Genomic DNA, 16,382 nt, shown 5'->3' with positions numbered 1-16,382 from the left:
GTGACGGGATGGGGGTCTGTGTCTGTGATACCCCAACATGGTGACGGGACGGGGGTCTGTGACTGTGATTCCCCCCACACGGTGACAGGACGGGGGTCTGTGACTGTGATTCCCCCACACGGTGACAGGACGGGGGTCTGTGACTGTGATTCCCCCACACGGTGACAGGACGGGGGTCTGTGTCTGTGATTCCCCCCACACGGTGACAGGACGGGGGTCTGTGTCTGTGATAACCCCACACAGTGACGGGACGGGGGTCTGTGTCTGTGATTCCCCCACACGGTGACAGGACGGGGATCTGTGTCTGTGATTCCCCCACACGGTGACAGGACGGGGGTTTGTGTCTGTGATTCCCCCACACGGTGATGGGACGGGGGTTTGTGTCTGTGATTGCCCCACACGGTGACGGGACAGGGGGTCTGTGTCTGTGATTCCCCCACACGGTGACAGGACGGGGATCTGTGTCTGTGATTCCCCCACACGGTGACAGGACGGGGGTTTGTGTCTGTGATTCCCCCACACGGTGATGGGACGGGGGTTTGTGTCTGTGATTGCCCCACACGGTGACAGGACGGGGGTTTGTGTCTGTGATTCCCCCACACGGTGATGGGACGGGGGTTTGTGTCTGTGATTGCCCCACATGGTGACAGGACGGGGGTCTGTGTCTGTGATTCCCCCACACGGTGACAGGACGGGGGTCTGTGTCTGTGATTCCCCCACACAGTGACAGGACGGGGGTCTGTGTCTGTGATAACCCCACACAGTGACGGGACGGGGGTCTGTGTCTGTGATTCCCCCACACGGTGACAGGACGGGGATCTGTGTCTGTGATTCCCCCACACGGTGACAGGACGGGGGTTTGTGTCTGTGATTCCCCCACACGGTGATGGGACGGGGGTTTGTGTCTGTGATTGCCCCACACGGTGACGGGACAGGGGGTCTGTGTCTGTGATTCCCCCACACGGTGACAGGACGGGGGTCTGTGTCTGTGACACCCCCACACGGTGACGGGACGGGGGTCTGTGTCTGTGATTCCCCCACAGGGTGACGGGACGGGGGTCTGTGTCTGTGATTCCCCCACACGGTGACAGGACGGGGGTCTGTGTCTGTGATTCCCCCACACGGTGACGGGACGGGGGTTTGTGTCTGTGATTCCCCACACGGTGACGGGACGGGGGTTTGTGTCTGTGATTCCCCCACACGGTGATGGGACGGGGGTCTGTGTCTGTGATTGCCCCACACGGTGACGGGACGGGGGTCTGTGTCTGTGATTGCCCCACACGGTGACAGGACGGGGGTCTGTGTCTGTGATTCCCCCACACAGTGACAGGACGGGGGTCTGTGTCTGTGATTCCCCCACACGGTGACGGGACGGGGGTTTGTGTCTGTGATTCCCCACACGGTGACAGGACGGGGGTTTGTGTCTGTGATTCCCCCACACGGTGATGGGACGGGGGTCTGTGTCTGTGATTCCCCACACGGTGACAGGACGGGGGTCTGTGTCTGTGATTCCCCCACACGGTGACGGGACGGGGGTCTGTGTCTGTGATTGCCCCACACGGTGACGGGACGGGGGTCTGTGTCTGTGATTGCCCCACACAGTGAGAGGCTGTGGCTCAGTCCTTTAAGAGACCTCGGAATACTGAAATGAACACTGCGTTGGTTGCGTTAACAGGAAATGGCTGTCGCTGTGTTTCTGGTTGTGGTTCAGAACCAGTTTCTCCGATGGCCCATGTGAAGAAATCACGTGCAGTATTACAGAGACAGCGAGAGAGAAAGAAGGAACTGAAAGCCTGGTCTTTAACACAATATATTTGTACTACAACTACATATTCAACAAAGTTAAAAGTTTTATTATTTTGTATTGAGTGTGTGCCTGTCAGCATTACCCAGGTTCAAAGGCAAGTGTGACTCATGGGGCTAAAGCTGAGGAGCTCGATGGCACAAGCAGAAGGCTTTCTGCCCATCATTCCCATGTCAGCCCCCATTCCCTCCCCTGTGCTTTTTCCCTGCTTACCTTGCAAATCTTTCCCTTTGATTTTCTGATTCCCTTTTAAACGTTACCTCGTGCTGCAAGCTGTCTCCTGATTGACTCGGAGACTCTCTCCTACCTCCCATCAACCCCCTGCCCCAACCACACACCACCCACACACTCTCGCACTGACACACAAAGACAGACAGCGCACACACAGGCGCGCACACACAGACACTCTCTCTCGCTCTCTCTCTTTTCCCCCCCCCCCAAAAAAAACACCAGCAGCGGACACCATTCCCTCCTCCACATCAGGTCGTGTTTTGGGAGCAGAGTGGGGTGAGGGGCAGGGTCGGAGAGCGAGAGAGAAGTGGAGATCTGTTCCCTGCTCCCAGATGGAGCTGCCACTCATTTCATTCCTTGGTTTTCCGATGGATCCCAACCACCCCCTCCCCCAACCCAGTCCCCCTCCCCCGATCATTGGAGAGTAGCCTCAAACCCACTCCCCTAACCCCAATACCCTTCCCCTCCCCCAATAACCTCTCCCTTTGTCTCCTCATCCCCCAGTAAACCCCTTAGCACAAACATCTGCCCAGCTCCCTTCCTGCCCTAACCCCTGACCCCACAATCTCCTCCTGCTCTACCCCCAACCCCACATTCTGTACTCTGCCCTAACCCCTGACCCCAAGTCCCTGCCCCCACTCCATTGCCTCAGGGCTGAGGGTGTGTGTGTGTGTATGTAGGGATGGTGTGTGTGGGGGCAGGGAGAGAGGGTGTGGTTGTGGGGGATGTGTGTGTGTGTGTGTGTGTGTGGGTGAGAGGGTGTCTGTGTGGGTGTGTGTGTGAGGGGGGGGAGGGGGCCTGGTGTTGCCCGGTCAGATGCTCTGGTAGCCGGCTGGGTGCCTCTTCCTGCTAATGAGATAGGCCACGATCACCACCAAGATCAGGATCACCAGGAGCACCACCACCACGATGATGACGACGGGCAACTTCCTGTCCTGGGGGCACAGCTCCGCTGGGGGGGGGGGGAGCAGAAGGGAGAAAGAGAGATGAGACACTGGTTCCCACACAGTATCGACCCCACAGACCCTCAATCCCACCGCTCCAATCACCTCCCCCTCCCCTCAAGCACCCCTCTCATCCACCCGCCCCCCCCCAGCCCAATCCCCTTATATGCTGAACCTTTCCCTTCCCCCCCCCCCCCCCCCCTGCCAATGACAGCCCATACCTGACCCCTACTCCCTGGGTCACACACCGTATTTGGAAGAGACGGTGGGAAGTCTTGCTCTCCTCCCTCCCCATCCTAAACCAGCTGCTGAATTCCTCAAATTATAACCCTGCCCAGATCTGAGAGCTGCTGGGTGATTGTGAGGCTGATTCAAGGCGCTACCGCAATGCAGGAGGTGGTGTTACCTGCTCCGAACTGGTGGTCCTTGGCGATGTTGAAGACCTGAACCTGTTGGTCCTCCAGGTCGACCCAGTAGGTGCTGCTGGCCCTCACTGATTGGTTGGAGCAGCTGTAGGAATGGCCGAGGTGGGCCTGCAGCATTGTCACGCTGTTGTTGTGTGCGGTGTACCGGCTGGCTCCTATCCAGGTCACACACACACACACAGACACGTTAGTTAGGGCATCTCCACCACAGGATCAGATCACACCGTCTTCTCCCTCCACCCCAACCTCAGTCAGCCTCTCCCCCCCCCAACTCACGTTAACCCCCTCCAGCCCCTACACCCCCTCCCTATCTCTGTAACCCCCTCCAGCCCCTACACCCCCTCCCTATCTCTGTAACCCCCTCCAGCCCCTACACCCCCTCCCTATCTCTGTAGCCCCCTCCGGCCCCTACACCCCCTCCCTATCTCTGCTACCCCCTCCGGCCCCTACACCCCCTCCCTATCTCTGTAATCCGCTCCAGCCCCTACACCCCCTCCCTATCTCTGTAATCCCCTCCAGCCCCTACACCCCTCCCTATCTCTGTAACCCCCTCCAGCCCCGACACCCCCTCCCTATTTCTGTAACCCCCTCCAGCCCCTACACCCCCTCCCTATCTCTGTAACCCCCTCCAGCCCCTACACCCCCTTCCTATCTCTGTAACCCCCTCCAGCCCCTACACCCCCTCCCTATCTCTGTAACCCCCTCCAGCTCCTCCCTATCTCTGTAACCGCTTCCAGCCCCTCCCTATCTCTGTACGCCCTCCAGCCCCTACACCCCCTCCCTATCTCTGTAACCCCCTCCAGCCCCTACACCCCCTCCCTATCTCTGTAACCCCCTCCGGCCCCTCCCTATCTCTGTAACCCCCTCCAGCCCCTCCCTATCTCTGTAACCCCCTCCAGCCCCTACACCCCCTCCCTATCTCTGTAACCCCTCCAGCCCCTACACCCCCTCCCTATCTCTGTAACCCCCTCCAGCCCCTACACCCCCTCCCTATCTCTGTAACCCCCTCCAGCCCCTCCCTATCTCTGTAACCCCCTCCAGCCCCTACACCCCCTCCCTATCTCTGTAACCCCCTCCAGCCCCTACACCCCCTCCCTATCTCTGTAACCCCCTCCAATTCCAGTCCCTTGACCATCCCCCGATTCCCATCGCTCCCCCATTGGGGGCAGTGCCTCCAGCTGCCTGCTCCCTGAGCTCTGGAACCTCCCAACACTTCTTCCCCTTGTCCCTGTAAGATGTTTCTTGTGGTTATCTGGGTTGGATTGGTTGCCATGCTGTGGGGCCCCTTGGGGAGGTTTAGCTGCTGCTGTCTGAAGGCCAACCAACATCCTGCGGAAACTGACAATCGGCAACAAAAGCAGAAGCTGTTTGAGCTGCTGAGCAGGTCAGTCAGCCTGTGGCTCTTAGACACAGTGTCTCTCCCTGTCTCTCCCTCGTGCTGCCAGACGTGCTGAGCTTTTGCAATCTCCGTTGTCTGATTATCCAAAGCCTGGCCGTTATGACCAAGTGGGGGCTAAGTTATAGGGATGTGAACTCACCAGCTGCACCAGGAAACCTGTAGGTCAGCTCACTGTGAACGCCACTCAGATAGAAGGTTCGTTGCTTGCTGTCCTGAGGAGACAGACAGACAGTGTCAGGATGCAGAACAGAAATAAATTGCAGACTTACCAATGAACTTCACCCTGTGACCCCTGACCACTTCTGTTGCCACTGGTCACCCCGACACCAATTTAATCCAAAAAGGTTATCTCACAACCAGTGCTTAGCTGTGATATATTCACTTAAGGAATGTTGGTATTTCCTGCCCATCCCTAGTTGCCCCCCTTGAGAAGGTGGGGGTGAGCTGCCTTCTTGACCCGCTGCAGTCCATGTGCTGGAGGGTAGACCCACAATGTCCCTGAGGGAGGGAATCCCAGGATTCTGACCCAGCCACACTGAGGGAACGGGGATATATTCCCAAGTCGGGATGGGGAGGGGCTCGGAGGGGAACTTGCAGGGGGTGGTGTTCCCCTGTATCTGCTGCCCCTTGTCCTTCTGGATGGAAGGGGCCGTGGGTTTGGAAGGTGCTGCCTGAGGATCTTTGGTGAGTTTCTGCAGCGCATCTTGTAGCTGGTACACACTGCTGCTACTGAGCGTCGGTGGGTAAGGGAGGGAGGGGATGTTTGTGGGTGTGGGGCCAATCAAGCGGGGGCTGCTTTGTCCCTGGATGGTGTCGAGCTTCTTGAGTGTTGTTGGAGCTGCCCCCATCCAGGGGCAAGTGGGGAGTATTCCCTCACCCTCCTGACTTGTGCCTTGTAGATGGTGGGTCAGGCTCTGGGGGGAGTCAGGAGGGGAGTTACACGCTGCAGGATTCCCAGCCTCTGCCCTGCTCTAGCAGTCACTGTATTTTATAGGGAAAATTCCATTCAGTTTCAGGTTAATCGCAAGTATATTGATAGTGGGAGACAGTGATGGTAACACCATTGAACATCAAGGGACAACGGTTAGATTGTCTTTTATTGAAGATAAGTCAGTTGTCTGGTATTTGTGTGACGAATGCTATTTGAATATTACTTCAGTGCAAAACCTCATACACCTGGTGCTGCTCCTGGCATGCTGTCCGGCACTCCCCACTGAACCAGCTGGCTTGATGGTAATGGCTGAGTGAGGGATATGCCGGGCCATGAGGTTACAGATTATGCTGGAGTAGAGTTCTGCTGCTGTTGATGGCCCTCAGTGCCTCAGGGATGCCCAGTGTGAAGTTGCTCCATCTGTTTGAAGTCTGTCCCATTGAGCACGGTGATAGGGCCACACAACACAATGGAGGGGATTCTCAATGTGGGGGTGAGACTTTGTCTCCACAAGGACTGTGCGGTGGTCACTCTTACCGATACTGTCATGGACAGATGTATCTGCAGCTGGCAGATTGGGAAGGAGGAGGTCAGGTCTGGTTCTCCTTCTTATTGACTCCTTCACCACCTGCTGCAAACCCATTCTAGCAGCTCTGTCCTTTATCACCCGCCTAGCTCCATCAGTAATGCCACTGCTGAGCTACTCTGATGGTGAGACACTGAAATACCTCACCCAGAGGACATTCTGTGACCCTGCCACCCTCAGCATGGAGGATACGGGTCCAGGAGCCTAGGAGGACGGGACATGGTAATCAGCAGGGGATTTCCTTGCCCATGTTTAATCTGAAGCCATGAGACTTCATGGGGTCCAGAGTCAATGTGGAGGACTCTGAGAATATCACCCTCCCTCCTGTATCCCAGAGAGTTGCCATTTCTCCTGGTTGTGTCCTGTCGGGATGGTGATGCTGGGGTGTGGAAGGATTGAGACCGTGTGTACATCTATGTCAGGTTGTTGCTTGACCAGTCTGGGAGACAGCTCTCCCAACTTTGACATTAGGCCCCAGACGTTAGTGAGGGGGACTTGCAGGGTCAACAGGGCTGTTTCTGTCGTGTCTTTTCTGCTGCCGGGGTTGATGCTGCGTGGTCCATCCGGTTTCATTTCATTGTTGAGATTTTAAAGCAATTAGTACAAGTGAGTATCTTGCAGTGAGCCCTGGGTTAGGAACGGTTCCTGATCACTGTCCCAGTGAGCCCTGGGTTAGGGGGGATTCCTGATCACTGTCCCAGTGAGCCCTGGGTTCGGGAGGATTCCTGATCACTGTCCCAGTGAGCCCTGGGTTAGGGGGGATTCCTGGTCACTGTCCCAGTGAGCTCTGTGTTAGGGGGGATTCCTGATCACTGTCCCAGTGAGCCCTGGGTTAGGGGGGATTCCTGATCACTGTCCCAGTGAGGCCTGGGTTAGGGGGGATTCCTGATCACTGTCCCAGTGAGCCCTGGGTTAGGGAGGATTCCTGATCACTGTCCCAGTGAGCCCTGGGTTAGGGGGGATTCCTGATCACTGTCGCAGTGAGCCCTGGGTTAGGGAGGATTCCTGATCACTGTCCCAGTGAGCCCTGAGTTAGGGAGGATTCCTGATCACTGTCGCAGTGAGCCCTGGGTTAGGGAGGATTCCTGATCACTGTCCCAGTGAGCCCTGAGTTAGGGAGGATTCCTGATCACTGTCCCAGTGAGGCCTGGGTTAGGGAGGATTCCTGATCACTGTCCCAGTGAGCCCTGAGTTAGGGGGGATTCCTGATCACTGTCCCAGTGAGGCCTGGGTTAGGGGGGATTCCTGATCACTGTCCCAGTGAGCCCTGTGTTCAGGGGGATTCCTGATCACTGTCCCAGTGAGCCCTGGGTTGGGGGGGGGGGATTCCTGATCACTGTCCCAGTGAGCCCTGGGTTAGGGAGGATTCCTGATCACTGTCCCAGTGAGCCCTGGGTTAGGGGGGATTCCTGATCACTGTCCCAGTGAGGCCTGGGGTAGGGAGAGTGTTTTTGAATATTTAGGGTCTCGGCTTTTTAATTACTCACCTTCTTGAAAGTGAAAATAAGGAATCCTTCTGGGAAAGTGAGGTTCATGATGACTGACCCGGTGCTACATGTCCCAGTGGCCACAGTCCTGTTGGGCTCAATAAAGAACACTCCCCAGGCCTGTGAATAACAAACAGAATCCAGTCAAACTCATAACGCTTTGTAACCACACTCTGAGCTGGCAGGGGGAGGGCATGGCGTTAACCTTTGAAATCCCTGCTGTCAAACACACCGCATCAAACTTAAACACCCCGTCAGCGACCAATTAGTATTTTAATTCAACTAATCTGATCTTAAACAGTTCACCAGTGTTTGATGGGGGACAGTGCAGAGGGAGCTTTACTCTGTATCTAACCCCGTGCTGTCCCTGTCCTGGGAGTGTTTGATGGGGGACAGTGCAGAGAGAGCTTTACTCTGTATCTTACCCCGTGCTGTCCCTGTCCTGGGAGTGTTTGATGGGGGACAGTGTAGAGGGAGCTTTACTCTGTATCTAACCCCGTGCTGTCCCTGTCCTGGGAGTGTTTGATGGGGGACAGTGCAGAGGGAGCTTTACTCTGTATCTAACCCCGTGCTGTCCCTGTCCTGGGAGGGTTTGATGGGGGACAGTGTAGAGGGAGCTTTACTCTGTATCTAACCCCGTGCTGTCCCTGTCCTGGGAGTGTTTGATGGGGGAACAGTGTAGAGGAAGCTTTACTCTGTATATAACCCTGTGCTGTCCCTGTCCTGGGAGTGTTTGATGGGGGACAGTGTAGCGGGAGCTTTACTCTGTATCTAACCCCGTGCTGTCCCTGTCCTGGGAGGGTTTGATGGGGGATAGTGTAGAGGGAGCTTTACTCTGTATGTAACCCCGTGCTGTCCCTGTCCTGGGAGGGTTTGATGGGGGACAGTGTAGAGGGAGCTTTACTCTGTATCTAACCCCGTGCTGTCCCTGTCCTGGGAGTGTTTGATGGGGGAACAGTGTAGAGGAAGCTTTACTCTGTATATAACCCTGTGCTGTCCCTGTCCTGGGAGTGTTTGATGGGGGATAGTGTAGAGGGAGCTTTACTCTGTATCTAACCCCGTGCTGTCCCTGTCCTGGGAGTGTGTGATGGTGGTACAGTGTAGAGGGAGCGTTACTCAGTATCTAACCCTATGCTGTCCCTGTCCTGGGAGTGTGTGTGGGGGTACAGTGTAGAGAGAGCTTTACTCTATATCTAACCCCGTGCTGTCCCTGTCCTGGGAGTGTTTGATGGGGGGACAGTGTCGAGGGAGCTTTACTCTGTATCTAACCCCGTGCTGTCCCTGTCCTGTGACTGTGTGAAATGGGGACAGTGTAGAGGGAGCTTTACCCTGTATCTAATCCCGTGCTGTCCCTGTCCTGGGAGTGTGTGAAATGAGGACAGTGTAAAGGGAGCTTTACTCTGTATCTAACCCCGTGCTGTCCCTGTCCTGGGACTGTGTGAAATGGGGACAGTGTAGAGAGCGCTTTACCCTGTATCTATTCCTATGCTGTCCCTGTCCTGGGCGTGTATGATGGGGGAACAGTGTAGAGGGAGCTTTACTCTGTATCTAACCCCGTGCTGTCCCTGTCCTGGGAGTGTGTGATGGGGGGACAGTGTAGAGAGAGCTTTACTCTGTATCTCACCACGTGCTGTCCCTGTCCTGGGAGTGTGTGAAATGAGGACAGTGTAGAGGGAGCTTTACTCTGTATCTAACCCCGTGCTGTCCCTGTCCTGGGAGCATTTGATGGGGGGGGACAGTGTAGAGGGAGTTTTACCCTGTATCTAACCCCGTGCTGTCCCTGTCCTGGGAGTGTTTGATGGGGGACAGTGTAGAGAGAGCTTTACTCTGTATCTAACCCCGTGCTGTCCCTGTCCTGTGACTGTGTGAAATGGGGACAGTGTAGAGGAAGTTTTACCCTGTATCTAACTCCGTGCTGTCCCTGTCCTGGGAGTGTTTGATGGGAGGGACAGTGTAGAGGGAGCTTTACTCTGTATCTAACCTTGTGCTGTCCCTATCCTGGGAGTGTTTGATGGGGGGACAGTGTAGAGAGAGCTTTACCCTGTATCTAATCCCGTGCTATCCCTGTCCTGGGAGTGTGTGATGGGAGACGGTGTAGAGGGAGCTTTACTCTGTGTCTAACCTCGTGCTGTCCCTGTCCCTGGGAGTGTTTGATGGTGGGGAAAGTGTAGAGGGAGCTTTACTCTGTATCTAACCCTGTGCTGTCCCTGTCCCTGGGAGTGTTTGATGGGGGGGAAAGTGTAGAGGGAGCTTTACTCTGTATCTAACCCTGTGCTGTCCCTGTCCCTGGGAGTGTTTGATGGGGGGGGAACGTGTAGAGGGAGCTTTACTCTGTATCTAACCCTGTGCTGTCCCTGTCCCTGGGAGTGTTTGATGGGGGGGAAAGTGTAGAGGGAGCTTTACTCTGTATCTAACCCCATGCTGTCCCTGTCCCTGGGAGTGTTTGATGGGGGGACAGTGTAGAGGGAGCTTTACTCTGTATCTAACCCCGTGCTGTCCCTGTCCCTGGGAGTGTTTGATGGTGGGGAAAGTGTAGAGGGAGCTTTACTCTGTGTCTAACCTCGTGCTGTCCCTGTCCCTGGGAGTGTTTGATGGTGGGGAAAGTGTAGAGGGAGCTTTACTCTGTATCTAACCCCATGCTGTCCCTGTCCCTGGGAGTGTTTGATGGGGGGACAGTGTAGAGGGAGCTTTACTCTGTATCTAACCCCGTGCTGTCCCTGTCCTGGGAGTGTTTGATGGGGGACAGTGCAGAGGGAGCTTTACTCTGTATCTAACCCTGTGCTGTCCCTGTCCCTGGGAGTGTTTGATGGGGGGGAAAGTGTAGAGGGAGCTTTACTCTGTATCTAACCCCATGCTGTCCCTGTCCCTGGGAGTGTTTGATGGGGGGACAGTGTAGAGGGAGCTTTACTCTGTATCTAACCCCGTGCTGTCCCTGTCCTGGGAGTGTTTGATGGGGGACAGTGCAGAGGGAGCTTTACTCTGTATCTAACCCCGTGCTGTCCCTGTCCCTGGGAGTGTTTGATGGTGGGGAAAGTGTAGAGGGAGCTTTACTCTGTGTCTAACCCCGTGCTGTCCCTGTCCTGGGAGTGTGTGATGGGGGGACAGTGTAGAGAGAGCTTTACTCTGTATCTAACCCCGTGCTGTCCCTGTCCTGTGACTGTGTGAAATGGGGACAGTGTAGAGGGAGCTTTACCCTGTATCTAATCCCGTGCTGTCCCTGTCCTGGGAGTGTGTGAAATGAGGACAGTGTAAAGGGAGCTTTACTCTGTATCTAACCCCGTGCTGTCCCTGTCCTGGGACTGTGTGAAATGGGGACAGTGTAGAGAGCGCTTTACCCTGTATCTATTCCTATGCTGTCCCTGTCCTGGGCGTGTATGATGGGGGAACAGTGTAGAGGGAGCTTTACTCTGTATCTAACCCCGTGCTGTCCCTGTCCTGGGAGTGTGTGATGGGGGGACAGTGTAGAGAGAGCTTTACTCTGTATCTCACCACGTGCTGTCCCTGTCCTGGGAGTGTGTGAAATGAGGACAGTGTAGAGGGAGCTTTACTCTGTATCTAACCCCGTGCTGTCCCTGTCCTGGGAGCATTTGATGGGGGGGGACAGTGTAGAGGGAGTTTTACCCTGTATCTAACCCCGTGCTGTCCCTGTCCTGGGAGTGTTTGATGGGGGACAGTGTAGAGAGAGCTTTACTCTGTATCTAACCCCGTGCTGTCCCTGTCCTGTGACTGTGTGAAATGGGGACAGTGTAGAGGAAGTTTTACCCTGTATCTAACTCCGTGCTGTCCCTGTCCTGGGAGTGTTTGATGGGAGGGACAGTGTAGAGGGAGCTTTACTCTGTATCTAACCTCGTGCTGCCCTATCCTGGGAGTGTGTGATGTGGATACATTGTAGAGAGAGCTTTACTCTGTATCTAACCTTGTGCTGTCCCTATCCTGGGAGTGTTTGATGGGGGGACAGTGTAGAGAGAGCTTTACCCTGTATCTAATCCCGTGCTATCCCTGTCCTGGGAGTGTGTGATGGGAGACGGTGTAGAGGGAGCTTTACTCTGTGTCTAACCTCGTGCTGTCCCTGTCCCTGGGAGTGTTTGATGGTGGGGAAAGTGTAGAGTGAGCTTTACTCTGTATCTAACCCTGTGCTGTCCCTGTCCCTGGGAGTGTTTGATGGGGGGGAAAGTGTAGAGGGAGCTTTACTCTGTATCTAACCCTGTGCTGTCCCTGTCCCTGGGAGTGTTTGATGGGGGGGGAACGTGTAGAGGGAGCTTTACTCTGTATCTAACCCTGTGCTGTCCCTGTCCCTGGGAGTGTTTGATGGGGGGGAAAGTGTAGAGGGAGCTTTACTCTGTATCTAACCCCATGCTGTCCCTGTCCCTGGGAGTGTTTGATGGGGGGACAGTGTAGAGGGAGCTTTACTCTGTATCTAACCCCGTGCTGTCCCTGTCCTGGGAGTGTTTGATGGGGGACAGTGCAGAGGGAGCTTTACTCTGTATCTAACCCCGTGCTGTCCCTGTCCCTGGGAGTGTTTGATGGTGGGGAAAGTGTAGAGGGAGCTTTACTCTGTGTCTAACCTCGTGCTGTCCCTGTCCCTGGGAGTGTTTGATGGTGGGGAAAGTGTAGAGGGAGCTTTACTCTGTATCTAACCCCATGCTGTCCCTGTCCCTGGGAGTGTTTGATGGGGGGACAGTGTAGAGGGAGCTTTACTCTGTATCTAACCCCGTGCTGTCCCTGTCCTGGGAGTGTTTGATGGGGGACAGTGCAGAGGGAGCTTTACTCTGTATCTAACCCTGTGCTGTCCCTGTCCCTGGGAGTGTTTGATGGGGGGGAAAGTGTAGAGGGAGCTTTACTCTGTATCTAACCCCATGCTGTCCCTGTCCCTGGGAGTGTTTGATGGGGGGACAGTGTAGAGGGAGCTTTACTCTGTATCTAACCCCGTGCTGTCCCTGTCCTGGGAGTGTTTGATGGGGGACAGTGCAGAGGGAGCTTTACTCTGTATCTAACCCCGTGCTGTCCCTGTCCCTGGGAGTGTTTGATGGTGGGGAAAGTGTAGAGGGAGCTTTACTCTGTGTCTAACCCCGTGCTGTCCCTGTCCTGGGAGTGTGTGATGGGGGGACAGTGTAGAGAGAGCTTTACTCTGTATCTAACCCCGTGCTGTCCCTGTCCTGTGACTGTGTGAAATGGGGACAGTGTAGAGGGAGCTTTACCCTGTATCTAATCCCGTGCTGTCCCTGTCCTGGGAGTGTGTGAAATGAGGACAGTGTAAAGGGAGCTTTACTCTGTATCTAACCCCGTGCTGTCCCTGTCCTGGGACTGTGTGAAATGGGGACAGTGTAGAGAGCGCTTTACCCTGTATCTATTCCTATGCTGTCCCTGTCCTGGGCGTGTATGATGGGGGAACAGTGTAGAGGGAGCTTTACTCTGTATCTAACCCCGTGCTGTCCCTGTCCTGGGAGTGTGTGATGGGGGGACAGTGTAGAGAGAGCTTTACTCTGTATCTCACCACGTGCTGTCCCTGTCCTGTGACTGTGTGAAATGGGGACAGTGTAGAGGAAGTTTTACCCTGTATCTAACTCCGTGCTGTCCCTGTCCTGGGAGTGTTTGATGGGAGGGACAGTGTAGAGGGAGCTTTACTCTGTATCTAACCTCGTGCTGCCCTATCCTGGGAGTGTGTGATGTGGATACATTGTAGAGAGAGCTTTACTCTGTATCTAACCTTGTGCTGTCCCTATCCTGGGAGTGTTTGATGGGGGGACAGTGTAGAGAGAGCTTTACCCTGTATCTAATCCCGTGCTATCCCTGTCCTGGGAGTGTGTGATGGGAGACGGTGTAGAGGGAGCTTTACTCTGTGTCTAACCTCGTGCTGTCCCTGTCCCTGGGAGTGTTTGATGGTGGGGAAAGTGTAGAGGGAGCTTTACTCTGTATCTAACCCTGTGCTGTCCCTGTCCCTGGGAGTGTTTGATGGGGGGGAAAGTGTAGAGGGAGCTTTACTCTGTATCTAACCCTGTGCTGTCCCTGTCCCTGGGAGTGTTTGATGGGGGGGGAACGTGTAGAGGGAGCTTTACTCTGTATCTAACCCTGTGCTGTCCCTGTCCCTGGGAGTGTTTGATGGGGGGGAAAGTGTAGAGGGAGCTTTACTCTGTATCTAACCCCATGCTGTCCCTGTCCCTGGGAGTGTTTGATGGGGGGACAGTGTAGAGGGAGCTTTACTCTGTATCTAACCCCGTGCTGTCCCTGTCCTGGGAGTGTTTGATGGGGGACAGTGCAGAGGGAGCTTTACTCTGTATCTAACCCCGTGCTGTCCCTGTCCTGGGAGGGTTTGATGGGGGACAGTGCAGAGGGAGCTTTACTCTGTATCTAACCCCGTGCTGTCCCTGTCCTGGGAGGGTTTGATGGGCACATTTACTAGCAGCTTCCTTTCAGTTTAAGAGCATAGAGGTACATAAGACCCAGGAGGAGGAGTCCGTCCCTCGAGCCCGCTCCCTCATTCAAAAAGACCATGGACTCAGCTCCATTTCCCCACCCGCTCACCATAACCCTTCACTCATGTACTGTTCAAACATCTATCAGGATTAAATGTGGTAGCCTTCCTTGGGCGGGGAATTCCACAGATTCACAACCCTCTGGGGGAAGAGGCTCCTCCTCAGCTCATCCAAAATCTGCCCCCTCTGTATTGTGAGGTTATGCCCCCTTGTTCTAGTTTCACCTCCCCCCCCCCCCCCCCAGCGTAAACAGCCTCCCTGCTTCGATCTTGTCTGTTCCCTTCATCATTTCAGATGTTTCCATACAATCCCCCCTCATTCTTCAGAACCCCAATATGTACAGTCCCAGTCTACTCAATCTCTCCTCATAAGGCAACCCTCTCAACCCCGGAATCAACCTAGTGAACCTCCTCTGCACCCCCTCCAGTGCCAGTACCTTTCTCAAGTAAGGAGACCAGGACCGTACACAGTATTGCAGGTGTGGCCTCACCAGCTCCCTGTACAGCTGCAGTATAACCTCCCTGTTCTTAAACTCCATCCCTCCAGCAATGAACAACCATATATTTATTTGCCGCATTAATTACCTGCTGCATCTGCAAACCAACTTCCTGTGATTCCTGCACAAGGGCACCCAGGTCCCTCTGCACAGCAGCGTGCTGCAATGTTGCTCTGTTTAAATAATAGTCCATTTTGCTGTTATTCCTACCAAGCTGGATGAGCTCACATTTACCAATATGTTACTCCATCTTTGTCCACTCACTGAACCTGTCTATATCCCTCTGCAGACCTTCAGTGTCCTCTGCACACTTTGGTCTACACCCATCTTCATGTCATCTTCAAAGAAGGGGCTTTACTGTCAGTTTAAAAGTGTAGAGTTAGCGTTACGATATTGCTGACAGACGCGTGCTTGCCTCTGACTTTATTCCAGTCTCTTGGATTAAGAGGCAGAGGCCACTTTGACTCACCGTGTGTTTTTTTGCAGTTTGATATTGGACCCGGAATTGTATCCCTAACTTTGCCATCGCACAGACCGTTTTGTTGTTGGTCACATTGTACCTTCCAACGGCTCGCTCTGGAGAAGGACTCGGACTCACACTTGTGGGTAACACAGCTCGGGTGGTGTGATTGGCCGGAGAGTGGGTGGTGTGATTGCCCGGAGAGTGGGTGGTGTGATTGCCCGGAGAGTGGGTGGTGTGGTTGCCCGGAGAGTGGGTGGTGTGGTTGCCCGGAGAGTGGGTGGTGTGATTGCCCGGAGAGTGGGTGGTGTGGTTGCCCGGAGGGTGGGTGGTGTGATTGGCCGGAGGGTGGGTGGTGTGATTGGCCGGAGGGTGGGTGGTGTGATTGGCCGGAGGGTGGGTGGTGTGATTGGCCGGAGGGTGGGTGGTGTGATTGGCCGGAGGGTGGGTGGTGTGATTGGCCGGAGGGTGGGTGGTGTGATTGGTGGTGGTCACTGGGCCAATTGCAGTTGGTGGGACAAGAGTAGCTGGTGTCTTTGCACTGACGACGGTTGGAGGTAAGAGAGTGGCTGGTCCTGGACAGTTAGAGCCTTTGCACTTTGTGTTCCCGTTCACTGTGAGAGAAAAATCCAACAGTTAGTTCAATAATCTCCAACGTCCTGCACCAGCAATGACCATCTAGACCACAGTGGGATAACATGAGGCCTCTTTGTTGCTTGTGTGAGGAACAAGCTCAGTGACATCATAGAGGTCCTTAGCGACATGATGGGCCTGGGCAGCTACCATCAGAGGCCAATCCCACCACACTCGTGGGAGAATCTGATCCTACTGAGCAGCTTCGGACTGGAGAGGGAGACGATGTCGACGGGCCGAAGGGGAGAACAGTCAGGCTAGAGAGGCCAGGACAACCCTTAAAGAGTCTCACAACTCAGCAATTCGTGTCCTGTTTACCAACAAGTTTTGTTGGTTCCCCCACAACACTTCTCCATCTTTCAAAATTTTATATCTAACCCCGTGCTGTCCCTGTCCCTGGGAGTGTTTGATGGGGGGACAGTGTAGAGGGAGCTTTACTCTGTATCTAACCCCATGCTGTCCCTGTCCCTGGGAGTGTTTGATGGGGAACAGTGTAGAGGGAGCTTTACCCTG

The 16,382-nt window shown here is 54.8% G+C and overlaps 1 protein-coding gene across 1 annotated transcript in view; it reads right to left on the bottom strand.

The window, feature by feature from the left end:
• Positions 1 to 1,792: 1,792 nt before the first annotated feature.
• Positions 1,793 to 16,382, bottom strand: part of LOC122546171 (macrosialin-like) — a 61,739-nt gene continuing 47,149 nt past the window's right edge. The window contains exons 2-6 of the mRNA XM_087983056.1: positions 15,246 to 15,850; positions 7,808 to 7,927; positions 4,943 to 5,015; positions 3,386 to 3,559; positions 1,793 to 2,987 (exon numbers count right to left, since the gene is read on the bottom strand). Of these exons, the coding sequence (XP_087839182.1) occupies positions 2,848 to 2,987; positions 3,386 to 3,559; positions 4,943 to 5,015; positions 7,808 to 7,927; positions 15,246 to 15,850 (1,112 nt within the window). The 3' untranslated portion in view covers positions 1,793 to 2,847. The remainder of the gene's footprint in view (positions 2,988 to 3,385; positions 3,560 to 4,942; positions 5,016 to 7,807; positions 7,928 to 15,245; positions 15,851 to 16,382) is intronic.

The sequence above is a fragment of the Chiloscyllium plagiosum genome, unplaced genomic scaffold (assembly GCF_037043375.1).
Source record: "Chiloscyllium plagiosum isolate Xiang-an unplaced genomic scaffold, Cpla_swu_hap1 HiC_scaffold_44, whole genome shotgun sequence".
NCBI classification, from domain to species: Eukaryota; Metazoa; Chordata; class Chondrichthyes; order Orectolobiformes; family Hemiscylliidae; genus Chiloscyllium; species Chiloscyllium plagiosum.
This window is presented reverse-complemented; position numbering and strand designations above follow the sequence as displayed.